Genomic DNA, 25,593 nt, shown 5'->3' on the forward strand with positions numbered 1-25,593 from the left:
GCTCGGCATTCGCGGGGGGCAGCGGCAGCGGCGCAGGGGCCGCGCAGGAGGAGGAGGAGGAGGAGGAAGAAGAGGAGGAGGAGGAGCCGCTGCCACTGCCCACCCCGCTCGTGTGGGGACAGCCCGAGCCGATCCCGCTGCTGCTGCCGGGCTGGGACCCCATGGAAGGGGCCCTGAATCCTCAGATTTTACAGGGAAGGATTCAGGATGCTGGGATGGGGATGTGGCTCCACAGATGTGTCCCTGCATCCTCAGATTTTACAGGGAAGGATTCAGGATGCTGGGATGGAGCTGTGGCTCCACAGATGTGTCCCTGCATCCTCAGATTTTACAGGGAAGGATTCAGGATGCTTGGAATGGGATGTGACCCCATAGATGTGGCTCTTAATCCCAGATTTTAGAGGGAAAGGAGCAGGATTTTGGGATAGGGCTGTGACCCCATGGATGGATCCCTGAATCCTCATATTTTACCGGGAAGGATTCAGGATTTTGGGATTGGGGCTGTAATCCCATGGATGTATCCCTGAATCCTCAGATTTTACAGGGAAAAGTGCAGGATTTTGGGATGGCGCTGTTATCCCACAGATGTGCCCCTGCATCCCAGATTTTACAGGGAAGGATTCAGGGTTCAAGGATTTGGGATCAAATCCCATCCCATGATTTGGGTTCAAGGTTTGGGATCAAATCCCATCCCATGGGCAGGGACACCTTCCACAGCCCAGGCTGGTCCCCCTTTGGAATCCAGGGATTCTCTGGGAATTCCATCCCAGCCAAGAATTCCTTCCCAAATTCAGCATCACTCCAGCCAAAACCCCAAACCCCCCCAAAACCCCAAAACCACTGGGAGAGTGATCCCCATGCAAGGAAATTTTGGATGAAGCAGCACCTGAGGAAGGTGAGCATGGACCAGGGAGAGGCTCAGGATCCCTTGTGAATGATTTTATTTCCACTGCTGCAGGGAGTGGGAGTGAGAATCCCATAAAATTGCCAGGTTGGGAGGTGCAGGTGGCTTTGGGAATATCTGTACATTCTACCAGTCTATATACACATCAGATATAAATATATATAAATCCAGGGGGGCTCCGTCCGGGTTTAGGGCTGAAACCTGTCCCCACCCAACTGCAGGGAGAGCTGCAAAGGAGATTTTATCGTCAGGGAAAACCCTCCTTAATTAGCAGGAGGTTTTAATTAATGGCAAAAGGGGAGCATCCCTGTGCCAGCTGCAGGGAGGAGGACACGGTGCCCGTCCGTGGCCGTCCTGGGAAGGGTCAGTTCTGCTGGCTGGGCACAAAGGAGCTTTCTTTGGTTTATTTAATGCTCATTGCAGTTGGATTTTGATTTTTTTTTTTTTTTCCTCTCTAATGCTCGGCCTTTAAATCCAAATCCTGAGACTCAGGAAGAAAAGAAGAGAATAATCCCCCCTAAACCCGGACACCCAATAAATGCAGGTACAGCTATCGGGGGGGGAAAGCGATACATGTGGGGATGGGGAAGAGCAGGGATAAAAAATAGCCCTTCCAAAGGATGATTCTTCCCTTTTCTTCTCCCTTCCTTTTATTTCTAATTAAAAAAAAAAAAAAAAGGCAAAGCCCAGCCATGTGTGATTGGCTCCAGAGAGAAACTGAGCCGTGGATGTGGCCCTGGAGCCTCTGATCTCAGAGGGAAGGGTGCAGGGTTTTGGGATGGGGCTGTGACCCCACAGATCTGATTTTACAGGGAATGATGCAGGGTTTTGGGACGGGGTTGTGACCCCATGGATGTGGCCCTTGATCCCAGATTTTACAGGGAAGGATTCAGGAGGTTGGGATGGGGCTGTGTCCTCATGGACGTGGTTCTACATACGAAGATTTTACAGGGAATGATGCAGGATGTTGGGATGGGGCCCCATTTATGTGGCCCTGTATCCCTCCAGCTTAGAGGGAAGGATTCAGAATTTTGGGATGAGGCTGTGGCCCCATGGATATGGCCCTTGATCCCAGATTTTAGAGGGAAGGATGTAGGACACTGGAATGGGGCTGTGGCCCCATGGATGTGGATGCAGGATGTTGGGATGGGGCTGTGGCCCCATGGGTGTGGATGTGGGATGTTGGGATGGGGCTGTGGCCCCACGGGTGTGGATGTGGGATGTTGGGATGGGGCTGTGGCCCCATGGGTGTGGATGTGGGATGTTGGGATGGGGCTGTGGCCCCATGGGTGTGGATGTGGGATGTTGGGATGGGGCTGTGGCCCCATGGGCCAGTGCTGGGATGGGGATTTGAAGCCAGGCAGGGTCTGCCCCTGCCCAGGGGGGGTGGGAAGGTGCCCCCCCCCACACAGGGGCAGGACCCCCTCCCTGCTCCATCCCCGCACATCCACAGCTCCAGGAGGGATTTAGATCCTCCTCCTCTGGAGAAATGTGGAGCCAGAGCTCTCCAGAAGGGTGACAGGAGTGTCCCCATCCCCTGGCATGGCCTGGTTGTCCATCCTCCCTGCAATTCCACGGATCCCACCACCCTCAGCTCCAGTTCATCCCATCCCAGCTCCAAAACCCACCGGGAATGGTTCCCGGTGCTGGCCACGCCCCGAGCCCAGCGGCTCCATCCGGACCGACCCCAAACCCTGCGGGGCACCAAGGGAGAGACAGAACCGGGGGACAAGGACAGCGAGCTGTGACCGGGGGTGACACTGGGACACGGCGGAGAGCGGTCCCCAAGGAGCCACCGGCGTCCCCGCAGGGCAGGAGAAGGGGGGAACGGGAAGAGGGATGGAGGCGGGCAGTGAGCGGGGGGAGAGGGAGGAGAGAGGGTCCCACGTGTCTGAAAAGTCCGAGCAAAGCCGGGCCTGGGAGAGGCGGGGCAGGGCTAAAACACCACGGACTGCAGCAGGCGGAAACACAGCATCAGGTCCAGAGGGATGGGCGGCTTCAGCAGGTTCCCGTCCAGCCGCAGGTAGCGCAGCCGGGGGACGCTGTCCAGGTCCGAGGGAGAGAAATCCTGGATGGACATCAGCGAGGTGGGGCAGATCTGCGTGCCGTTGATTTCTGCGGGGACAGGGGACACACAGGGGTGAGGGGTAGGGAAAAGGGGAATGTGGAGAGGAGGAACAGAGGGATGTGGGTTAGGGAAAAGGGGAATGTGGAGAGGAGGAACAGAGGGATGTGGGTTAGGGAAAAGGGGAATGTGGAGAGGAGGAACAGAGGGATGTGGGTTAGGGAAAAGAGGAATGTGGAGAGGAGGAACAGAGGGATGTGGGTTAGGGAAAGGGGAATGTGGAGAAGTGGAAGAGTGGGATGAGGGTTAGGGAAAAGGGAAGGGACATGAGGACAAGCAGGATGTGGGTTAGGGAAGAGGGAATGTGGAGAAGTAGAAGAGTGGGATACAGGTTTGGGAAAAGGGAATGAGGACAGGAAGAGCAGTGGGTTAGGGAAAAGGGAATGTGGAGAGGAGGAGCAGTGGGATTCAGGTCAGGGAAAGGGGAATGTGGGCAGGAGGAAGAACGGGATGGGGGTTAGGGAAAAGGGAATGTGGAGAAATGGAAGAGTGGGATGCAGGTTTGGGAAAAGGGAACGTGGACATGAGGAGCAGTGGGATACAGGTTAGGGATAGGGGAATGTGGAGCAGAGGAGCAGTGGGATTTGGGTTAGGGAAAAGGGAATGTGGGCAGGAGGACCAGTTGGATGAGGGTTAGGGAGAAGGGAATATGGAAAAGAGGAAGAGTGGGATGCAGGTTTGGGAGAAGGGAATGAGGACAGGGATTTTTGAACCCCCCCTTGCTATTGAACCCCAAACTGGGGTTGTTTTGCCGCCAAAAGGGACAATCCCAGGCTGTTCAAAGCCCCAGCCAGATGGAAAATGTGGCTTTTGATGAGGAGCGAAGTAGGTCACGTTCCTCGGGAGCACAGCTCGGGATGCGGCGGCATTCGGGAGACAGAAGGGACCACCCCGCCCCCGGAACCTGCCGAGCCGGCCCCGAGCTTCCCAAAAAAACCATCCAGGAGTCCCGCTCCAGCCCTGTCACACCGGAGATAACGCCAGCACCCGGCTCGCTGCCCCCCTGTGGGATTCCACCTGTCCCTGCCCGGCCCAGGGGCGTTCCTCATGGAAAATAAACCCCGGGATTGTGATGTCAGCACCCAGCTCCAGGGATGGGAACCTTCGAAAAACCAGGGAAAACAGGAAAAGAGGAAAAGCTGGGTCAGGGCGGGCACTGGATTTCTCTCCATGGAAAACGCCAGCAGGACTTGGATGCTGGGGGTGTGGGAAGGCAGCAGGGGTCACCACCTGCACCACAAGGTCCCCTCCTGGCTCAGATTTGGGGGTGTTTGATTAAAATTCAGATTAAGGAGCGCTGGAGCCAGATGAGATCGCAGCAGGGTCCTGGCGCTCCAACAGCAGAAACATCTGGGGAGACCAGGAATCCTGGAATGCTGGGATGGTTTGGGTTGGAAGGGACCATAAAGATCACCCAGGGGCACCTTCCACTACCCCAGGCTGCTCCAAGCCCCATCCAGCCTGGCCTTGGACTCTTCCAGGGATGGGGCAGCCACAGCTTCTCTGGGAATTCCATCCCATCTCCTCACCTCTCTCCCGGAGAAGAATTCCTTCCCAATATCCCATCCATCCCTGCCCTCTGGGAAGCAATCCCCTGTGCCCTGTTCCTCCATCCCTCATCCCAAATCCATCTCCAGCTCTCCTGGAGCCCCTTTAGGCACTGGAAAGCTGAATGGGAATGCAGTGGGATTCTGTCTCCTCCTCTGTGCCCGCTCTGTTTCCGCACTTCCCAGGCTCCTCTGCCGTGGAATTGCAGCTGGATTTCCCTGGGATGGTGTGGGACAGCCCTGGCTGCTCTGCCTCCATGGCAGCCTTGTTCTCCCTGTTCCTTCCCCTCTCTGGGATGTTCCCTCACCATTCCGAGCTGTGTGTTTGGCATCTGTCCCTAAAACCTGTGCCCAGACTCTCCTTGTTAAATATCCTGATTCTGCCAGGGGAAGAGCCTTTCCAAGGGCAGGCAGCTCCACAGAACACAGCTGGGAAAAGTCCTGCAGCACCAGGGGGGATTCACTCTGCTCCTCCCCTTCCACCCAGATCCCCCCTCCATCCCTGCAGCTCCCACCTCATCCCACCCCTTTGAAGCGATCACATCCCACCAGGTGAGAAATTACTTTTCCAAGGTTTTTCTCCCCCAAAAAAAAACCCGTGGCACTCACTCTCGATGGAGTTGTTGTTCAGGTAGAGGTGCTCCAGCTTGGGGCTGATGAAGGGCACGTTGGTGAGCTTGTTGTGGGCCAGGTGCAGCACCAGCAGGTTGGTGAGGTTGAAGGAATTTTTGGGCAGCCCCTTATCCGAGATCTGGTTGTAGTTGAGCCGGATGAAAGCCAGGTTGGGAAACTCCTTGAAATAATCACTGGGGATGTCCTCAATGTTGTTCCTGTCCAGGAAGAGCTGGTGGATGGCGCTGGGCACGCCGGGGGGCATCTTCCTCAGGATGTTGTGCGCCAGGTTGAGCTGCATGAGGTTCTTGAGCCCCTTGAAGGTGTTCTTGTTGAAGACGCCGTCGCTCAGCTTGTTGTGGTGCAGGTCCAGCAGCACCAGGTTCTCCAGCTTGTTGAAGACCCCAGCGGGGATCTTGGAGATCTGATTCCTGCTGAGCCTCAGCTGCTCCAGGTTGGGCGGCAGGAAGGCGGGCACCTCCTTCAGCTGGTTCCTCTCCATGTAGAGGAAGATGAGGTTCTCCAGCTTCTCCAGCACCTTCCTGTCCACCTTGCGGATGCGGTTGTTGTCCAGGTTGACCCACTTGAGGCCGGTGGCGTTGCGGAAGGACTCCTCGGGCAGGTCGGCGATGAAGTTGTTCTGCAGGTACAGGTAGTGGATGCGCGCCGGGATCAGCGGCACCGTGCGCAGGTTGCGGCTGTCGCAGTACAGCGCCGAGGGGAAGTCGGGCGGGCAGTAGCACTCCCGAGGGCAGTCGGGGAACACGGACGGAGGGCCCGGAGGGAGGGGAGGGGGCAGCTCCGTGGGCTCCACGGGCTCCTCGAAGGGCAGGGGAGGCCGGGTGGGTCTGCGGGGGGGTTTGCGGCGCTGCCCGCTCGCCACCAGCGCCAGCGCCAGCGGGAGGAGGAACGCCAGGGCCGCCCTCATGGTCCGGGTGTTTTCCTGCAGGGACACGAGCAGAGGGGTTGGGTGTCACAGGCATCTTTTGTGGAAAATCCTTTCCTTAGGATTTTTCCTCCCGAGAAGCTGAGAGGCCTCAGGAACAAAATGTAACCAATGGTTATCTGCTGCTGTGGAATGCAACAGGTGCATCTGGGATTGGTCTCATGTGGTTGTTTCTAATTAATGGCCAATCACAGTCCAGCTGACTCAGACAGAGAGTCTGAGCCACAAGCCTTTGTTATTCATTCTTTCCTTTTCTATTCTTAGCCAGCCTTGTGATGAAATCCTTTCTTCTATTCTTTTAGTATAATTTTAATGTAATATATATCATAAAATAATAAATCAAGCCTCCTGAAACATGGAGTCAGATCCTCATCTCTTCCCTCATCCTGGGACCCCTGTGAACACGGTCACAGGCTGGGGAGGGGTTGGTTGAGGGGTTGTCACCTCCCCGCGGTGGCACACAGGGGTTTATCCCTCAGGGCTTTATCCCTTGTCTCTGCTGCCTGCGTTCATCTCCCCTTCCTATCGGGAGTTGTCTTCCAATCCAACCCTTCCCCAGAGCAGGAGTCGCTGATCTCCCTGTCCCTGGCTCACTGCTGTCCATGGAATTCCTCTCCCTGGCTCATCATTATCCATGGAATTCCTCTCATTCACCATTATCCATGGAATTCTTCTCCCTTCCCCACCACTATCCATGGAATTCCTGTCTCATTCATCACTATCCATAGGATCCCTCTGGCTCACCCGTTATCCATAGGATCCCTCTCATTGACCATTATGCATGGAATTCCTCTCTCACTCATTATTTTACATTAATTCCTATCTCATTCATTATCCATGGGATCTCTCTAGCTCACCATTATCCATGGGATCCCTCTCTCATTCACCACTGTCCATGGAATTCCTCTCCCTGCCTCACCATTATCCATGGGATCCTTCTCTCATTCACCATTATCCATGGGATCCCTCTTGTCCATGGGGAATGTTGTTGTTGTTGTTGTTTGCCTTTTTTTTTTTTTTAATTTGGGTTTTTGTTTCATTTTCCCACCCCGCAGCACCTGGGCCCTCCCCAGAGGCCACTTCCATCCTCTCTTCCCAAAGGATGGATCAGCCCTTCAGACTCCTGGATGGATTTGGTTTCATTTGGCACTTGGGGCAGCAAATCAATGATTCCACAGGAAATTGGCTCTGGAAAAGCGCCAGGAACACGGCAGAGGTGCAGAGGTGAACAGGGCAGCAGAGATGGGTGACTCGGGGCGAGGAGCAGCCCCTCTGCCAGCCCTGGGATGCAAAGGGCACTCCCAAGGCTGGAACAGCACAGGGGTTTGGATCCACAGCTCCCTGTGCTGCCCACAGAACCCATCCAGCCCCGCTGCTGATTTGGGACGAGTCACAGCGGGAGACTGGGAGGGATCAGGTGAGGTCTGTGTGCTCCAAGCCAGGAAGTTTCTCCTGGACATCATCCCTGGCCACCTCTCCCTCCTCCCTGGCTCCTGCTCACCCTGAACCATCCCTGCTGCTGCCTGGAACAGCAGCCCCTGCTCATCCTTGCCGGATTTCCTGGGAATTCTCCAGCTGCTGCCTCGGAGAGGGGAGGGATCCAGCAGAGAGGCTCCGTGCAGGTGGGGTTTGGGTGTTCCCACCGCCGGAGCAGGCTGGGATCGGGGTGGGATTCCTGGCAATGCACCCTGGGGGCTCACCAGGCTCTTCCCAGGGGGATTCATCGCCAGAGCAAGGCAGAGGGAGGGCGGGAAGGAGCAGGGAGACAGAGGAGAGGGAGGAAAATGAGGGAAACCAGAGGAGGAAGGGAAAGTGCGGCTGAGATGGGAGAAGCCTTTGGAGGTGCTGGAGCTGCCGGTGCCAATTTTGGGGGGAAATCCAGCACATCCAGCACAGCAGAGTGGGGTGGGCTGCCCATCCTCCCCTTCCAGCCCATTGCCAGCTCTCCTCATACCCAGAACCCCCAATTTCCATCATCCCTGAAGGGACAAAACCCCCCACCCAACCCGGGAACCGCAGGGACCCTCTGGCCCATCCTCTTCCAGGGCCACCTCTGCCAGCCCCAGCTCCCTTTGGAGCCATCCCACGCTTTCCTGGGGCTCCAAGGAATTGACTTTCTCCAGGAAAAGATCCTGTTTTCGCCCCTCCTGCAGGCCCAGCCTGTTCCTGCCGGCTCCCATCTGGCTCCGGTTAACCCCGCACGCCTCCCGGGCCGGCTGCTTTCCATCAGGGCTCTGGCATCTCGCTGGGGGAAGGGAGGAGCAGGGAAGGAGCCAGCAGAGCCCAGAGCTGCCGGATCCTGAGCCCAGCAAAGCTGCAGCAGGTCCTGCTCGGGGATGGATGTGATCCTGTCCCTGCATTCCGCGTTTGGTGACAGGAAAATGGGAAAATCCATGGCAGGGATGGGCTGTTTGTGCAGTGCCCTTCCCATTCTGGCAGCATCCCGCTCCTTCCCCGGCCACACCACACGGATCTCACTCTGTGCTGTCTCAGAGCTTTCCATGGGGTTTTTCCTCTGCTCCAGAACCTGGATTTTAACCCCCACAAGCACCCAAGGGAGCAGCGGGGGCTGAGGTCAGAGCTTGGCCCAGCGCAGAGGGGAGGGAGCAGCTGGGAGGTGACCATTCCAGCTGGGAGGTGACCATTCCAGCTGGGAGCTGCTCTTCCATCCAGGACACAATATTCCACACTGTGATCCAGGTGTTGGATCCGCTCAGGCCACCCAGCAATGCCCCAGCAGGGTGGGGGACGGGGCAGTGCTGTCACCCTGCTGGTGATTTGACATCCCAGACGTTTGGGGACTCAGCACAGAGCAGGAGCAGCCAGCCAGGCCAGGAATTCTGGCTGGAGAGTGACAACATCCTGTGGAATTCTGTAGGCACGGACGGGCAGTGGTGGGAGGGTGACACCACCCCTTTTACCCACCCTGTGGGGACTGTCCCAGCCCTGTGACACTGCCACCACCCTTCCCCTGGGGTGCTGGGCCCCAGCCTGCCTGGGGAAAGCAGGACCCACTTTTTTTTTTGTTCCAAGCAAACTGCAGGAAAGCAGCGACATTCCCAAAAAAAACCCCAGGGATTCAACGAGCCCGAGGCCACCACAACATCACAATTGCTGGAAGATTCCAAGCCAGCTCTCCCAGGAAAAGCTGGAAATCTGTTCTCCACCCAGTTGGATTTACTGGCATGAATTCCAGGAGCAGAATTCCCAAATCCCACCCCTACTCCAACCCGAGCCCCAGCACAGCCCCTGCCCTGCCAGCCTATGGGACAGCTCCATTCCAGCTGCCCACAAGGAATCCGCGCCACTGGAACAAAGTTAAGTCATGGAGCAACGGAGGAATTCAGGAAACCGACGGTCTGGCGTGGAAAAAAGGCTCAATTCATGGATAAAACCAGTGCTGACACCTCCTCGCTCTGCAAGGCCAAGGCACCCAACAGATCCCGGGGTTTTTCCCAGAAGGAGGCAGCTGCTTCCTCAGCCATCCCGGTTACAATGGACAAAAAAAAAAATTTAAAAAAAAAAGCGGTGCAACAGCTGGAAATTCCAGCCCCGAATGCCACTGGGGTTTGCTCTGCACATAGTTTCTCTTCCCTGCATCCCAGTAACCCCCAGCTCCCAGCGGCGCTGGCTGCCAGCCCCGGGATGGGACGGGCGCCAAGGGCAGGGAGAAGCCGCCACCCCGGGGCGAGAGGGAGCCGTGCAAAGGTCACCGAGGGGGATTTGCCACGGGCCAAGTCCCCGCCATGTCCCTCGGGTGCCTCCTGCAGCGGTGAGGGGAGAGGGAGCAGCTGGATCCCGGTATTTGCCCAAGATCCCGCTCCCGCAGAGGGATAAAGGGAATTTAAACTCTGGGAGAGGCAGGAAAAGCCTGGATGAGTGGAGCAGGGCCCCTTTCCAGCTCGTTGTTAGCTCCTCTCGCACATTCCCGCAATTCCCATCAGCCCTGGAGGGGGAAAAGCCCCTTCCAGCCTGGGAACGGGAATGTCGGAGCAGAACGAGATAAAAATAACCACAAGGATCGGGCAAAGCTCCTTCCTTGGCTTCCCTCGCGTCCAGCACCGCTCGTGTCTCTGCGAGAGCCTGGCCCAGCACGGAGCTCGTCATCCAGTGCCTCTGGAGCGCTGGGAATCGTGGAAAAAGGGCCAGGGCAGCCAGGCTGTCACCCGGGCATCACCGGGGTCCCTTGGGAAGCGCAGCCCTGATGCAACAACCCCGCGGTTCTCGCCCTTTCCCAGCCCTTTCCCAGCGAGCAGCGGAGCCGGGCTGGAGCTGGGGCTGGGTCCTGCCGCGTTCCCGCTGTGTCCATGCAGGGATGGGTGACACCCGCCAGGACACTCAGTCCTGCCCCGTTCCCGCTGGGATGGCGCTGTGTCCTTGCTGGGGCGGGTGACACTTGCCACAGCTCAGCCAGGACACGGCGACAACAGCGCGGGGCTCCTGCCAGGAGGGTCCCCAGAGACCCCGGGATCATCCCGTCCTTTGCTCCCGGGTCCCCAGAGTTCCTGGGATCCTTCCCAAAGCTCATCCCATCCTCTTCTCCCAGATCCCCACAGACCCCGGGATGCTTCCCAAAGATTCATCCCATCCCCTGCTCCCGGGTCCCCACAGACCCTGGGATCCTCCCCAAACGCTCATCCCATCCTTTGCTCCCAGGTCCCCAGTGTCTCCAGGATCCTCCCCAAAGGCCCATCCTGTCCTCTGCTCCCACCTTCCCGCTGCTCTCTCGGTCTCAGCAATTTCTCCCTCCCTGCGTGTCCCAACCCTTCCCAGCGTCACTCCCGGCTCGGATCCCGCTGCCACACGCAGTGGGAATGGCTGGACAGGGACAAAAGCGGATCCCGGCTGCCAAAGCGCCGCCGGCCCGGACCCCACGCACGCCCCGCTCGCCCCCCAAGCAGCCGCCTCGCCTCGTTCCGCTTCTCCCTCAGGCTGGGAAGCGGCTCCAACGCCTCATTCCCTCCTCCCCAGCCTCTTCCAAGGGCAGGGGAAACCTCCCACGGCTGCGCTTTGATCTCTTCCCGGGCTGGAAGCGCTGATCCCTCATTCCCCGGGGAGCAGGGACACGATTCCCGCATTCTGGCTGTGCCAGGAAAGGGCACTGGGATGCCCTGGGCTCCACATGAGGTACGGCCAGGATAGCAGGATCCCATGATCCCAGGATCCCAAGGATTGCAGGATCCCAGAATCCCAAGGATTGCAGAATCCTAGGACTGCAGGATCCCAGGACTGCAGAAACCCAAAATCCCAAAATTCCAGGATCCTAGAATCCCGTTATCCCAGGATCCCATGATCACAGGATCCCAGGACTGCAGATCCCAGGATCCCAGGATCGCAGAATCCCAGAATCCCAAAGTCCCAGAATCCCAGAATCCCAAAGTCCCAGGATCCCAGAATCCCAAAATCCCAGGATCCCAGAATCCCAGGATTGCAGGATGCCAGGACCCCCAGGATGTTTCTAAGCCCTCACATGCCGCACACCGCGGGGATAAATTCCCATGTTTTGCTTTGGAGCTGCTTTTCCCCAAACCTCTCCAGCCGGCGGGCAAGGGCAGGATTGGGATCAGCCTCTTCCAAGTAACAAATCTCCGGTTTTTTTCCCCCAGGATTTCGGCGAACATCGAACATCGTTTCCCGCCTGTTCCTGCTGGCGGAGCGGGGACAAAGAGCCGGCTCCGAACGCGACCCCCGCGGGGAGGGGGCTGCGCCTCCCCTCCCACCTGGAGCTGAGCTGGCTCCGGGCAGGAAAAGCGGGATTACATTCCCTGGGAATGTTCGGTGCGATCCAGGCGGGAAAGAAAGGCTTTACCACCTACATTTTGGGCAGAAAACACCCGTTGGAGCTGTGGGGCTGCTCGCTCCCACCCCGCTCTGGCTCAGTCCGAAATTCCCTGCTCCCGCTCCATGGGAGCAGCCCCCCAGAGCCCCCCCAAACCCAGGACGAGGTGCCCCGATGTCCCCGGAGGCTCCTGGTGGCGTTCCTGGCTCTGGAGGGGTCCCTCCTCCCCTCAGCCTCTCCCTTTCCTCGCTTGTTTTCCCTCCTGCTTCCAGGGCAGGGATTGCCCTGGGCTGTGCAGCCCTCCCAGTTCCCCCAGTTCCGGCCCCCAGCGCCCCCAGTTTGGCTGCAGAGCCGAACGTGCTGGGCTTTGGGGTGTGGGGGACACACAAAGGGCACCTCGTGTCCCCCCAAAAGCCCCTGGCAGTGGCCGCAGCGCTGTCACAGCCCCCGGGCTTCCCTGTGACCCCAGAGCCCCCAAATCCCCCCCTCGTCCACCCCAGAAACTCCTGGAAGCGGAGCAGAGAGAGAACAAAGACTCCAGAGCGCTGCAGGACAGAGGAACCAAGAGGAGAGGGGGGAAAGGAGGGAGAGCAGATGTTTGTGGGGATGGGAGGGAGGCCGGAGAGGGCAGGAGCATCGTGGAGTCCTGGCTGGGAGGCTCAGGCAAGGTGAGAAGAGCCTGGGGGGGAAACACCTGCCCAGAGCTTACCTGTGTGCACCTCTCCCTCCTCCTGCCTCCTATTAATCCCCAAGACAAGTTTCTCTCTGGCTTCTCTCTCCCTCCTCCTCCTCCTCCACCACCACCTCCTCCTCCTCCTCCTCCTCCTCCTCCTCCTCCTCCTCTCGGCTCCGCCACGGGCGAGCCCGGCCGGGCGCGGGGGTTTTGTGGCTGGGAGCGGAGGGAGAGCGGGGGGCGGAGGGCTGGGAGGGAGGGCTGGGAGCACTGGGAGGGCTGGGAGCACTGGGAGGGCTGCAGCGAGGCACGCTGACAACAATCACGTCTTTCTCTGGCAGCCGAGAGCGGCGGGCTCGGCGCACGGCAACAATTCCTCCTCCTCCTCCTCCTCCTCCTTCTCTTCCTCCTGCTGCTGCTGCTGCTGCTGCGGAGGCAGCTCCTTGTTTCAAAACAAAGCTAATTAATCACGGAATAAGCCCTGCCCTCGCCGCCGGCTCCGCTTTCCCAGGAGCGGGCTGGAGGTTTGCGGAGGGGTGGCTGCTGTCCCCTGTCGCCACCCGCAGGGACACCCGGCTGTCCCCACACCCCGAATTCCCGGCCCCTCGGGGCAGACGGAGCCTGGGAAATGGGGCGCAGGGGTTGCTTTGCTGCCAGCCGAGGAGGAGCTTTGGTTTAAATCCTGGTGGCACTTGGTGAGGACAGGGTGGGGGTGACACAGAGGTGGCACCAGCTGAGTGTCCCTGCCCGCTGGAAAACAGAAACGCACCGAGGGGACACGGCCAGGAGGGCTCGGGGGGGACGTTTCTGCTCCAAAAGGGACATTTTTGTCCACGAGGGGCTCGGAGGAACTCGGGACCTGTTGCGTGTTCAGAGCTCCGAGGGGTCCTGGGTGGGCACAGCAGCTCCCAGCCCCAGGAATCGCCATCCCAGATCCATCCCAATCCCGGAATCGCCGGGATTTGGGATCCATGAGGGCAGAGCACCGCCCCAGCCCCAGGAATCGCCATCCCAGATCCATCCCTGACCCGGAATCGCCGGGATTTGGGATCCATGGGGGCAGAGCACCGCCCCAGCCCCAGGAATCGCCATCCCAGATCCATCCCAACCCCGGAATCGCCGGGATGTGGGATTCAGGGGGGCACAGGAGCCCCCCAGCCCCAGGAATCGCCATCCCACACCCATCCCTGTCCCAGAATCTTTGGGATTTGGGATCCATGGGGGCAGAGCAGCCCCCCAGCCCCGGGAATCGCTATCCCAGATCCATCCCTGCCCCGGAATCTCAGGAATGTGGGATCCAAGGGGGCAGAGCAGCCCCCCAGCCCTGGGAATCGCCCTCCCACCGCCATCCCGATCCGAAATCCCCACGATTTGGGGTCTGGGGTCTCCTCCCTCCCTCTCCACCGTCCCCCCCGTCTCCATCCGCAGCAGGACCGTGAAACCCGAGCTGCTCTGGCTCCTCGAAATCCCAACCCCGACCGTGCCAGGGGCTGGCAGCCACCCAGGAGGGGCTGCTCCTGCCCTTCCACACCGGGCTGGCAGCCGGAACCGGAGCTTTTCCCCAAATTCCCCCCTCTCTGCACCGCCCCTTTTGCCTTAAATGTATTTATCCCCAACACGGGGCTTTTCCTTTTGCCCCAAAACCTGGGCATTGCTCCTTGCCGAGGGACGGAGCAGGACGATCCCAAGCCTGAAATCCAGCAGGTAGATGGGGAGGGAGCCAGGAAAAGGCATCGAGAGGACCCACAGAGGAATTCCAGCCCGTTTAAACAAAAAGTCGGGATGGAGGCTCGAGTTTGCCAGCTGGAAAAGGACCAGGATCAATAAGGAAAGGAGATGCTGTTTGAAAGGAGATGCTGCTGGAATTTGATGCTAATTCCTTTCAAAACCGGTCCAAAAATCAAAAAATCCCCAAATCCACGGGGACATGTTCCATTGGGGGGGTTATCTTTGGTTTGGTTTGGTTTTTTTGGTTTTTTGGGGGGGGGGGGGTTGGATTTTTTTGGGTTTTTTTTGTTGTTGTTTTTTCTGTTTGGTTTGGTTTGGTTTGGTTTGGTTTTTTGGGGGGGTTTTTTTGGGGGTTTTTTTGGTTGTTTTGGTTTGGTTTTTTAAATTTTTTTAATTTTTTTTTCTTTTTTTCCCTTTAATTCACAGCTGCTCAGCCAGGCATGGAAATGGAGAAATTGAGGCGCCAAAGGGGCAGTTCCTGGCACTAAAGCGATGCCAGCCGTGCAAAGGTGCCACATCCCAGAGCTCCTCCCTGCCCTGCCCGACCTCCGGAGCCGCTCCCAGCCCGGGAAAGCTCCAAATTCGGGTGGCAGCGACCCCTCCCCGCCGCTCTGGTGGCGACGGCGAGCGCTGCTCTCGGCCAGGGGACGTTGTTTGTTGAATTTTCTCCCTGCAGGAATTCTCTCCCCGCCGCGGCCAAGTTTCGGATCCACCTTCAAAGGCGCCCTTTGACATTTTTCAGCCCTCGGACGTGGCTCTGGGCACCGTTTTTTCCATGTCTGGAGTAAAATCCAGCCCTGCTCTTGCAGGGAAAGGGGGGCTGTGTGTCCCCAGCCTTGGGGACATCACGGTTCTGGTGGTTCTGATGTGGATTTTCAGCCATCCTGGTGGTTGATCCCCTTTTTCCTGGTTTGTACCACAGGGATTTGGGGCCAAAGCCATCTTGGGTGCGGCAGAGGTGGGAAAGGGAATGTCCAGAGCTTGGGAATGCCAGGGGACAGGGCCAGGACAGAGGGAACGGCCAAGGGGACCAAGCACAGCACGAGGGACAGAGATGGGAATGGGGGGACACGGAGGAGTTTGGGTCCTGGTGGATCCCAGTGTGTCCCACCAGGAATGGGGAGGTTGGAGCACTGGTCACTCTGTCCATTCCCTGGTCACTCTGGCCATGTTCTGGTCACTCTGGCCATGTTCTGGTCACTGTGACCATTCCCTGGTCACTGTGACCATTCCCTGGTCACTCTGTCCATTCCCTGGTCACTGTGACCATTCCCTGGTCACTCTGGCCATGTTCTGGTCACTGTGACCATTCCCTGGTCACTCTGGCCATGTTCTGGTCACTCTGTCCATTCCCTGGTCACTGTGACCATTCCCTGGTCACTCTGTCCATTCCCTGGTCACGCTGGCCATGTTCTGGTCACTCTGTCCATTCCCTGGTCACTGTGACCATTCCCTGGTCACTCTGTCCATTCCCTGGTCACTCTGGCCATGTTCTGGTCACTCTGTCCATTCCCTGGTCACTGTGACCATTCCCTGGTCACTCTGTCCATTCCCTGGTCACTGTGACCATTCCCTGGTCACTCTGGCCATGTTCTGGTCACTGTGACCATTCCCTGGTCACTGTGACCATTTCCTGGTAATTTCAGCCATTCCTTGGTCACTCTGGTCATGTTCTGATTGCTCTGACCATTGCCTGGTCCCTCTGGTCATTCCATGGTCACTCTGGCCATGTCCTGGTCCCTCTGGACATTCCATGGTCACTCTGGCTATGCCAAGCTCAGAGTTCAAGGGCAGGGTGGGAGCAGGGAGTTCCCATCACAACTGTGACTCCACTATTCCAGCTGGGAAACAGGGAGAGCCTTCATCCTCCCCATCTTCATCCTCTCCATCTTCATCCTCTCCATCCCCTCCATGCTCTCCATCCATCCCAAACCCCTCATGGACCATGGTCCCAGTGGCTCCTGTCAGGTGCGGCAGTCCCTTCCCCAGGAACTGATTTTCATGGATTTCCTGCATGGATAAACTACTGGGAGCACCAGGAATTGCCAATCCCAGCCCTGGGGACACCAGGAATTGCCAATCCCAGCCTTGGAGACACCACAGGACACGAGGAGTTGTGGATCCCAGTCCTGGAAGTGTCAGGAGCTCTCAATCCCAGCCCCAGGAGATTCAGGAAAGGGAATTTTCCAGAGCAAAGGGCTGTCCCCAAACCAGGCTCACCTTCCCCACATCCCAACCTGGGTTTCTCAGGAATATTGGGTTTAAAATGTTGATTTGGCTCCAGGGAGAGGATTCCTGGTGTTATCCCTGTCCCAAGCTGAACTTCCACTCGGTGCCACAAACCCAGGGGATTTCTGGATCTTTCTGAGGGCCAGATCTTCAAAATTCCCTTTGGAGAGCTAAAAAAAAGAAAAAGAATTTCAGAAAGGGAAAGGGGGGGGGGGGGGGAAGAGCAGGAGGAAGGGAAGGGAAGGGAAGGGAAGGGAAGGGAAGGGAAGGGAAGGGAAGGGAAGGGAAGGGAAGGGAAGGGAAGGGAAGGGAAGGGAAGGGAAGGGAAGGGAAGGGAAGGGAAGGGAAGGGAAGGGAAGGGAAGGGAAGGGAAGGGAAGGGAAGGGAAGGGAAGGGAAGGGAAGGGAAGGGAAGGGAAGGGAAGGGAAGGGAAGGGAAGGGAAGGGAAGGGAAGGGAAGGGAAGGGAAGGGAAGGGAAGGGAAGGGAAGGGAAGGGAAGGGAAGGGAAGGGAAGGGAAGGGATCCCCCAGAAGGATGTCTTGCAGTTCGGGACGGCGCCATTCCCACAGGATGCGGTGGGGAGAGGCCGTGCCGCCCTTCCCGGGGCTCTGCCGGGCGTTCCGGGCGGTGCCAGGCTGGAAAATCGCGCTCAGCTTCCCCCGAGCTCCACCCGGCCCCTCCGGCAGCCCCCGCACGCCAGAACCGCATCCCGAGGGCCGGGACGGCGTCACCGGGAGCCCGGGACAAGGGCTTGGCTCCGGGAAAAAAGCTCTGGAGCTGGGAATGAGCGAAAGGGAAAAGAATTCCGGGATGTAACGAGCGGATCGCGCCTCACGCGGCGGCTTTGGGGCCGCGGGGAGCGGAGATGGGGAGGGGGAACCCATCCCTGACCGCCTCCCCAGCCCTAAAGCAGCCGGGAATGGCCTGGGGAAGGGGCTGGGGCAAAGCTGACCCGGCCACAAAGCGCTCCAGAGGCGCTGGGATTTGGGAATTCAGCTCGGGCTCGGTGGTGCTTTGGTTATCCCGGCGCAGGGATCCACAGGGAGGAGGAGGAGGAGGAATTTCATGCAGATTCCAGGCATCCCAAATATCCATCCCTTCTTCCCTGGCATCCCCATGCATCCCTGAGCATCCCTGAGTCTGGAGCAGGATCCCTGAGCATGGAAAGGGATCCCTGAGCATGGAGAGGGATCCCTGAGCCTGGAATGGGATCCATGAGCCTGGAAAAGGATTCCTGAGCCTGGAGCAGGATTCCTAAACCTGGAGGAGGATCCCTGAGCCTGGAATGGGATCCCCAAGTCTGGGATGGGATCCCTGAGCCTGGGATGGGATTCCTGAGCCTGGAAAAGGATTTCTGAGCCTGGAGCAGGATTCCTAAACCTGGAGCACAATTCCTGAGCTTGGAATGGGATCTTTGAGCCTGGAATGGGACCCCTGAGCCTGGAGCAGGATCCCTGAGCCTGGAGCAGGATCCCTGAGCCTGGAGCAGGATTCCTGCATCCCCACATCCCCCATCCTCACATCTCCGCCCTCCCGGCTCCCTCCACCCATCCCGGCCCCGGGGCTGACTCAGAGCCGGCCCGGGCGGAGCTCGGGAATCGCCGCTCGCTGTCCCCGCCGAGGTCACCGCGCTCCTCCCGCTCCCCCCGCTGCCCACGCGGCTCCCCCCGCTCAGCCCGGACCCTCCTCTCCCCCTTCTTCTCAACACCCTCGGTATCGATGGCTTTAATTATTTTAATTACTGCCGTTAATTGCCGCTGCTCCTCCAGCTCCCCCCCGCACAAGGGAGCCGAGGCTGGAGCCTCCTCGGTTCTGGTTCCTGCCCTTCCCAGGACATCCATCTCTCCCTGCTCCCTGCTCCAGCCCGGGACTGCGGCATTCCTGGAGGAAAAGAACCTGGATTTATTCCCCACAAAACCACAGAACCCCTGATCTCCGTGCCTGTCCCTGATTCCCAGCCCTTGGCGAGCAGGGCAGGGGCCAGGCTGTCCCCACAGGTGACAAACAGCGACCAGGGCAATTAATCACGGCAAAATCAGCGTTTAAAGCACTTTGGCCCCTGAGGAATCAGCATTCCCGGGCTGTATTCCCAGGTTTTATTCCCAGGTTTTATTCCCAGGTTCCTACAAGGCACCGGGGCAGCCACGAGGACTTCGCTGCCTTTAATCAAATCCCTTCATTAGGTTGTTTAATTAGCAAGGGAGCTCTGGGAGCGCTCCCAGGAGGAATTTGTGGCAGAGCCATTAAGGCCCAATTAACCCAAATTTAATCTTCGGGAGTTCACTTAAACCTTCCCCATTTCCACCTTTAAACCTTCCCTGCTGACCCTCGGCCACCCCACGCCAGGGGACGCTGCCCTGGAAGTGCCCAGAGGGTTTGGGGTGCTCCAGGGACCCCTTTGGAGCATCCCAGCACCCCCAGCTCCTCAGGGAATTCCAGGGAATTCCCACATCTGATCCTGCAGGGACTGGGGAGGGAAGTGCTGAACCCCACTGGGATTTGTGGGGTGCAGGAAAAGGGTCAGGGGAGGAGGGGAAAGGTTTCTCATCCCAAAAAAAACCCCAAATTAATTGAGGTTTTCCCAGCAGGGAGAGGATTCTGGCCTCCAAATTCCACCAAGAGCTGCAGCTGTTGAATTCCATGGTTTTTACCCCTATTTCCCACCCCTTTGCACCCCAGAGACAACAACCCAGGATAGGGGACTGTGACCCACCCTCCACCCCTGAGGTGCCTCCCTGGCCCCGGGGATGGGCTGGGATGGCCAAGGAAATGTTGTTGGTTTTTTGGTTTTTTTGTTTTTTTTGTTTTTTTTTTTTTTTTTTCCAGGGAATTCCCACATCTGATCCTGCAGGGACTGGGGAGGGAAGTGCTGAACCCCACTGGGGTTTGTGGGGCACAGGAAAAGGGTCAGGGGAGAAGGGGACAGGCTCCTCATCCCAAAAAAAAACCAAATTAATTTGGGTTTGCCCAGCAGGGAGCAGGTTCCAGCCTCCAGATTCCAGCTGTTGAATTCCATGGTTTTCACCCCTATTTCCCACCCCTTTGCACCCCAGGACAGTAACAACCATTGAGGACAGGGGACTGTCACCCACCCTCCACCCCTGAGGTGCCTCCCTGGCCCCGGGGCTGGGCTGGGAACGTTTTTATCCCGGGAATTGCAATCCCAGCTGGCACCCCCGGGACAGTCAGGCTGTGGCCAGGAACCAGGGTCAGCTCAGGGGGCTCCTGCCAGCACCGGGTTTGGGCAGAGGCCGTCCCAAAACAGCCCCAGGAGCTGCCAAAATCCTTGGAGAAGCTGGGATTAGAGCTGACGGAGCCCCTTCCCAAAAAAGGGCACCTGTGTCGGCTCTGTGGCTGTTCCAGGGTTCATTCCAGATGGATTTGGTTCTCATTTTCCCAACTTCTGGACCTTTTGTGCTTCCTGTGGATTTGTCTCACCCCGCTGTCCTCTCTGGAATTTGCAGATCCTCCCAGGGCTTTGTGTTATTTCCTCCCTCGTTCCCCAAGCCCAGTAAACAGCTGGTCCTGCAGGCCACCCCCAGACCTGCCCTTTCCATCCTCCTGGGCTTTCAGAGCCCTGAAAATCCTCACATGGAGATTCCCACAGCAAATCCCACCCCACGGACCCCCAGCTTGGCTAAAATGATTGGTTGCCAGACATATTAATTATTTTATCACTTACTAGGAACTAGTGTTTAAATTCCATTTTATGCATCCATTGTTTTTATCTTGACTTTTTTTTTTTTGGTCAAATAATGAAACCATTTATCTCTACTTTATCCAAATCACTTGTCATCAGTACACTTTCAATTAACCTTCCTCTATATTTCCTAATATCAAAACCAACAATCAACCATCATCATCACTCCACAACCACCCCCAAACATAGAATTAACCCCAGAAATAACCCCCCAAAATAACCAAACAAAAATACAAACCATGATGACAAATCATCGACCAATCACCCACCAAATTTTACCTTCTTGTAGCTTACAGAAAGCACAACACTGAAGATGCCCTTCAGGCAAAACTCAGATCTCACCTGGAGCCACTCCCTGAAGTCCCAGGTGTCCCCAAATCCCAAAAATGCTCCCACCCAGGGCGAAGACCTGCCCTGGGTCATCACCACTTCCCCCAGGCTTGGAATTTGGCAGGAATTTCAGCTGAAGGTGGAAATTTCCATCCCAAAGGAGCTGAGTTGGAGCAGCTCGGGGTGTTTGGTCTCTCCCATGGATTTCCCTCAGGTGCTGCTCATCCCACCCCTGGGAATCTCGGGGTCAGGGGCGTGAGGCGCCTTTCCTTGGATGTCCCCAGCCTCAGCCATGTCCCCTTCCCAGCTCCCTGCATTCCTGAGCCCCATCCCTTGGGGATTCTCTCTGGTGGCCCTCAGGCTCCAAGGAAACCTCGGCAAGGTGACAAAGCCACCTGCACCTGCCTCATTTTCCCTTTCTTTTTCCCTTCCCAAGGGAAACACCCGGTTCTGGGGGCGGACACCTCGTTCTAGGGATGAACAACTGGTTCTGAAGATAAAAACCCAGCTCTGGGGATGAACACCAAGTTTCTGGGAATAAACACCCAATTCTGGGCTTGAACACCCAGTTCTGGGGGTGAGCACCCTGTTCTAGGGATGAACTTCTGGTTTTGGGGATAAACACCCGGTTCTGGGGGTGAACACCTGGTTCTTGGGGATAAACACCCTGTTCTGGGGATAAAAACTCAATTCTGGGGATGAACACCCAGTTCTGGGGATAAACATCCAATTCTGGGGATGAACACCTGGTTTTGGGGATAAACACCTGGTTTTGGGGATGAACACCTGGTTTTGGGGATGAACACCCTGTTCTGGGGATGCACACCCGGTTTTGGGGATGCATACCCGGTTTTGGGGATGCATACCCGGTTTTGGGGATAAACACCTGGTTTTGGGGATGAACGCCCTGTTTTGGGGATGCACACCCGGTTGTGGGGATGAACACCCGGTTCCCAGGAGAACAGCAGGGCCCGGCTCCTGTCCAGGCTGTCCTGGAGCTGCTGCTGCCCCGACACCTCCTCCTCCCTCCCTCCCTCCTCCTCCTCCTCCCTCCCTGTCCCCGTGACGCTCCAGCGAAAGGAATCTGGAGAGCTCCCAGAGCGCGGCTCGGCTGTTCCCAAATGTCAGGTGGAGGTGGAGGCGCAGGAAGTGTTTTCATCCCCGAGGCATCCACAGCTCCACTTCCAGACGCTCCCAGGGCCGATCCCTCCTGCCTGGGGATGCTCCCGAGCCTTTCCTGCAGCCCCCAGAGCGGTGGAGGGGATGGAGCAGCTGGAAAAGCGCCGCTGGTTCCTGTTCCTTAAAAATCCATCCAAGCCGGCCCGGAACAGGGAAAGTTCTGGAAGGGAAGGGGAGGCACCAGCAGCCCGGATGGATGGAAATCTGGGGATGGAATTGTGGATGGAAATCATCCTTCTCCTTCTGGATCCAGAGTCCCCCAGAGGGGCTGGGAGAGGGAAGGGCAGGGGCAGAAGGCAGCAGGTGCCCCCTGGGTGGGTTCCAGCCCCGGGCTTTGCTGGGGCTGGAGGAATCCATGTTTTTCTGGGAGGAAACGAGGCAGCACTGCTTTAATAGGAAACCAAAACACATGGAAGGAACACAGAGCGGGACACGGGCCTGGAAAAACGCGGAGCCGTCCAGCGCTGTCTCGCCAGCAGCCCCAACACTGCCAGGGGCTGCAGGGCCACGCTGCCCTCAGCCATGCCCTGATCCCACAGGAATATCCCACAGGAATGATCAGCCATGCCCTGATCCCACAGGAATATCCCACAGGAATGATCCTCCATGCCCTGATCCCACAGGAATATCCCATAGGAGTGATCGGCCATGCCTTGATCCCACAGGAATATCCCATAAGGATGATCTGGCCATGCCCTGATCCCAATGGGATCCCATAGGGACGATCAGCCATGCCCTGATCCCACAGGAATATCCCAAAGATCTCCACAGGGATTCACCCCTGTGGGGTGGCAGGGGGTGCTGGGGGAGAGGGAGGGAGGGATCCATGGATGGATGGATGGAATCCATGGATAGATGGATGGATGGATGGATGGATGGATGGATGGATGGATGGATGGATGGATGGATGGATGGATGGATGGATGGATGGAATCCATGGATGGAATCCATGGATGGAATCCATGGATGGATGGACGGACAGATGGACAGATGGGTGAGCCACATCAGCAGATCCATCTCCAATGAAAACCCCTGATGCTCCCCACCCAGCTGCCCTGACATTTCCAAGAAGGAGCAATTCCGTGCCCGCCTGGAGCTCTTGGAAACCCCTCCAGGATTCCATGGTTTCCTGCGGGATTGGGAATGGGCATGGACACAGCCCAGCAGGGAAAGCTGGGGCAGGAATCAAACTCCTCCCAGAGCTGTGGAACCCAAAGCCGGAGTGAGAAATGCACTCAGGGGAGGTTTCCATTGTCCAGCCCTGTCCTGGCTGTCCCTGGGAGCTGCACCTGGGCTCCAGCCACACAGGAGGGGCTGGGAGCTGGAATCTCGGCCTGGAATTCCCTAAAAACCTGGGCTGTGCCGCGCCTTTGTCATCCCTGCGCCCATCCCCGCGTTCCTGCATCCACCCGGGAGCTCCAGCAGCTCTGAGAGCGGAGAAAGCCTTTGAAAGTTCTCCTCAGAGGCGACCTGCTGGGATTTCTGGAGCTGTGGAGCTCCTGAACAGCCTCGCTCGGAAGTGTTTGATTGGGAGGGCTGGGAAGGAGCGAGGATGGAGCTCGGGGATGGGGGGGAAAGGCTGGATAAAAGCTGGGAGCTCGGGGATTTGGGTTTTTTGGGTTGTCCCGGTGATGCTCCAGCATCGCAAATCCCCCGGGATCGCTTTTGGGAAAAGCTGGGAGAAGGAGGGGCAGGAGGAGAAAGCTTTGGAAGGAGATTCCAAATCATTCCCGCAGCCGCTTTCCCGACAAAAAGCCCCTTCAGCCGCGGCCAAGGGCAACATTCGCGCCTCGGGAGCTGCAGGAAACGCGGAGATTTTCCAGCACATTCCCTGCCCCGCTCGGGGAGGGGGGAGAGGCGGCGACCGGGGCGGCTCCGGGGGCTGCTGGGAGCGGGAAAAGCTTTAAAGCTTCCCCTGGATCAGCGGGATCAGCCCCACATCCCTTCCTAACGACCTCGGGGGTGTTTTCCAAGAGAAACCATCCTGGGATTCTTTCTCCCACCCCAAAATCCCACGGGACGTCCCTGCTGGGAGAGGGGGGACACGGCTGGGGGGCCCCACCCTGGTGTCCGCTGCTCCCCAAATCCTGCAGGGCCCTGGCAGAGCTGGGATTGGGGTGCCCGGGGGTCCCCTCGCACCCATGGGTGACAGGGGGGCCCCCCATGCGCGGCCACGTCGCTGCGCAGCTGCTCCCCTGCCCGGGGGTGTGTAATTAGTACCAGACCTCGTTTGGGCTGCTCGCTAATTAACCCCGCGCCTCCGCGGCTTTCCCTTTCCATTTCCTCATGGATTCGGGGGGCAGAGCCGAGGAAAATTCTGGAAAACCCCCAGAGAGTGAGGGGAGCCCCCCCCCCCCGCCCCACGGGATCATCCCTGGCGCCATCCAGGGGTGAAACTTTTATGGAGAACAAACCCAAGGACAAACCATTCCCAGCCCTCCCGAGTGGCCGCGGGAGGAGGACCCGAAATCCTGCCAGGATTTTGGGGGGCGATTCCCAATCCGACACCTGGGGGTGTCCCACACCAGCAGGGCAGGAGTTTGCTCCTGGCTCCCTGCTAAACACACCTGGATGGAGACATTTACCCAGGATCTGCCGTTATTGAGCAGCCGCGGCTGGAAAAGGTCGGGAAAAAATCAAAAATCCGCTGTTATTTCCCAGAGGGAAAGCTCGGGGAGAGGATCCCGCGGGGCTCTCCTCAGGCAGCTCCGCAGCAAAGGGGAATTTTCCCTCCTTTAAAGCACCCGGAGGGGGGGGAAAAAAAATAAAATATCTCCAGAGGGAATGAGCGGGATGAGTTTCTGGAATACCCCGGAGCCGTCAGCGGGGCTGGGATGCTCCTGGAGCATCGCTGGAATCATCCCCATCCATCCCCATCCCTGCGCAGCCCTCGGGGGCGTTCCGTGAGAGGATTAATTAAATCCTGCAGCCGAGCGCGGGGCTGGGTGTGATGGTGAATTATTCATCCCTCCAATAACGCGGCTGATTTATTGATGAAAAGGTCAGAGAGCCGCTGGAAGAGGAGAATTGTTGGAAAAAAGCGCTTTGGGATTGGGAGGATTCGGGACGAGCTGCGCTGTTCCTCGCAGCCCGAATCAGCGCGGAGCCGCACGTTCCCGGCTGGAAAATCGGGAATATCGGAGCCTGGAGAGGGAGAAAGAGAGGGAGGAGAAAGAGGAGCGGCCTCCGCTGCCTCCTCCCGGCAGGAGAACCTGGGGAGCCGAGCAGACCCAGAGCTTCCACATCAGCAGGGGAGCGGTCCCGATCCCTCCCCGCGGAGCCGGCAGGGAGCAGCGGGAGCTCCCGAATTCCCTCGGGAATGATGGAAATCCCGGGATCATGAGCGCTTTTCCCTGTGGTTGCTCCTGGGGGTCCGCAGAGCTGAGCCCCGTGGTGGGGTTGGCCACGATTTGGGCACCCCCTTCCCTTAGCTCGGCTTTCCAGGAGGAGAAAAGCAGCCAGGACGGGAATTTTAGGAACATTTCCAGGCTTTTCACACCTCGGGGTTGTCACGGGGCTGTGACAGAGGAGAGACAGCAAAGGGAGGGCTCAGAGAGCATCCCAAATCCAGGATCAGTCTTTCCCACATCACAGCGTCCCAAATCCAGGATCAGCCGCTCCTTCATTCCCTGGGATGGCAAAGGGAGCGTTCAGAGCGTCCCAAATCCAGGATCAGCCCTTCCCACGTTCCTGGGATGGCAAAGGGAGCGCTCAGAGCATCCCAAATCCAGAGCCACGGCCCCGGTTCAGCCCTTCCCGCATTCCCGGCGCAGCTGGGGCCGCGTGTCTGGCTCCGAGGTTTCCCTCCGGCTTTGAAGGGAGAGATAAAACCGAGCCCGGG

The 25,593-nt window shown here is 58.0% G+C and overlaps 1 protein-coding gene across 1 annotated transcript; it reads right to left on the minus strand.

The window, feature by feature from the left end:
• Nucleotides 1–924: 924 nt before the first annotated feature.
• PRELP (proline and arginine rich end leucine rich repeat protein) lies at nucleotides 925–12,684 on the minus strand. The gene is made up of 3 exons (XM_036398580.2): nucleotides 12,623–12,684; nucleotides 5,186–6,131; nucleotides 925–3,019 (listed from the first exon to the last, which is right to left on the minus strand). The coding sequence occupies exons 2-3, from the start codon at nucleotides 6,114–6,116 to the stop codon at nucleotides 2,841–2,843; spliced, it is 1,110 nt and encodes a 369-aa protein (XP_036254473.1). The 5' UTR covers nucleotides 6,117–6,131; nucleotides 12,623–12,684; the 3' UTR covers nucleotides 925–2,840.
• Between the last annotated feature and the right edge of the window lie 12,909 nt (nucleotides 12,685–25,593).

Source organism: Molothrus ater, chromosome 25, assembly GCF_012460135.2.
Source record: "Molothrus ater isolate BHLD 08-10-18 breed brown headed cowbird chromosome 25, BPBGC_Mater_1.1, whole genome shotgun sequence".
Lineage (NCBI taxonomy): Eukaryota > Metazoa > Chordata > Aves > Passeriformes > Icteridae > Molothrus > Molothrus ater.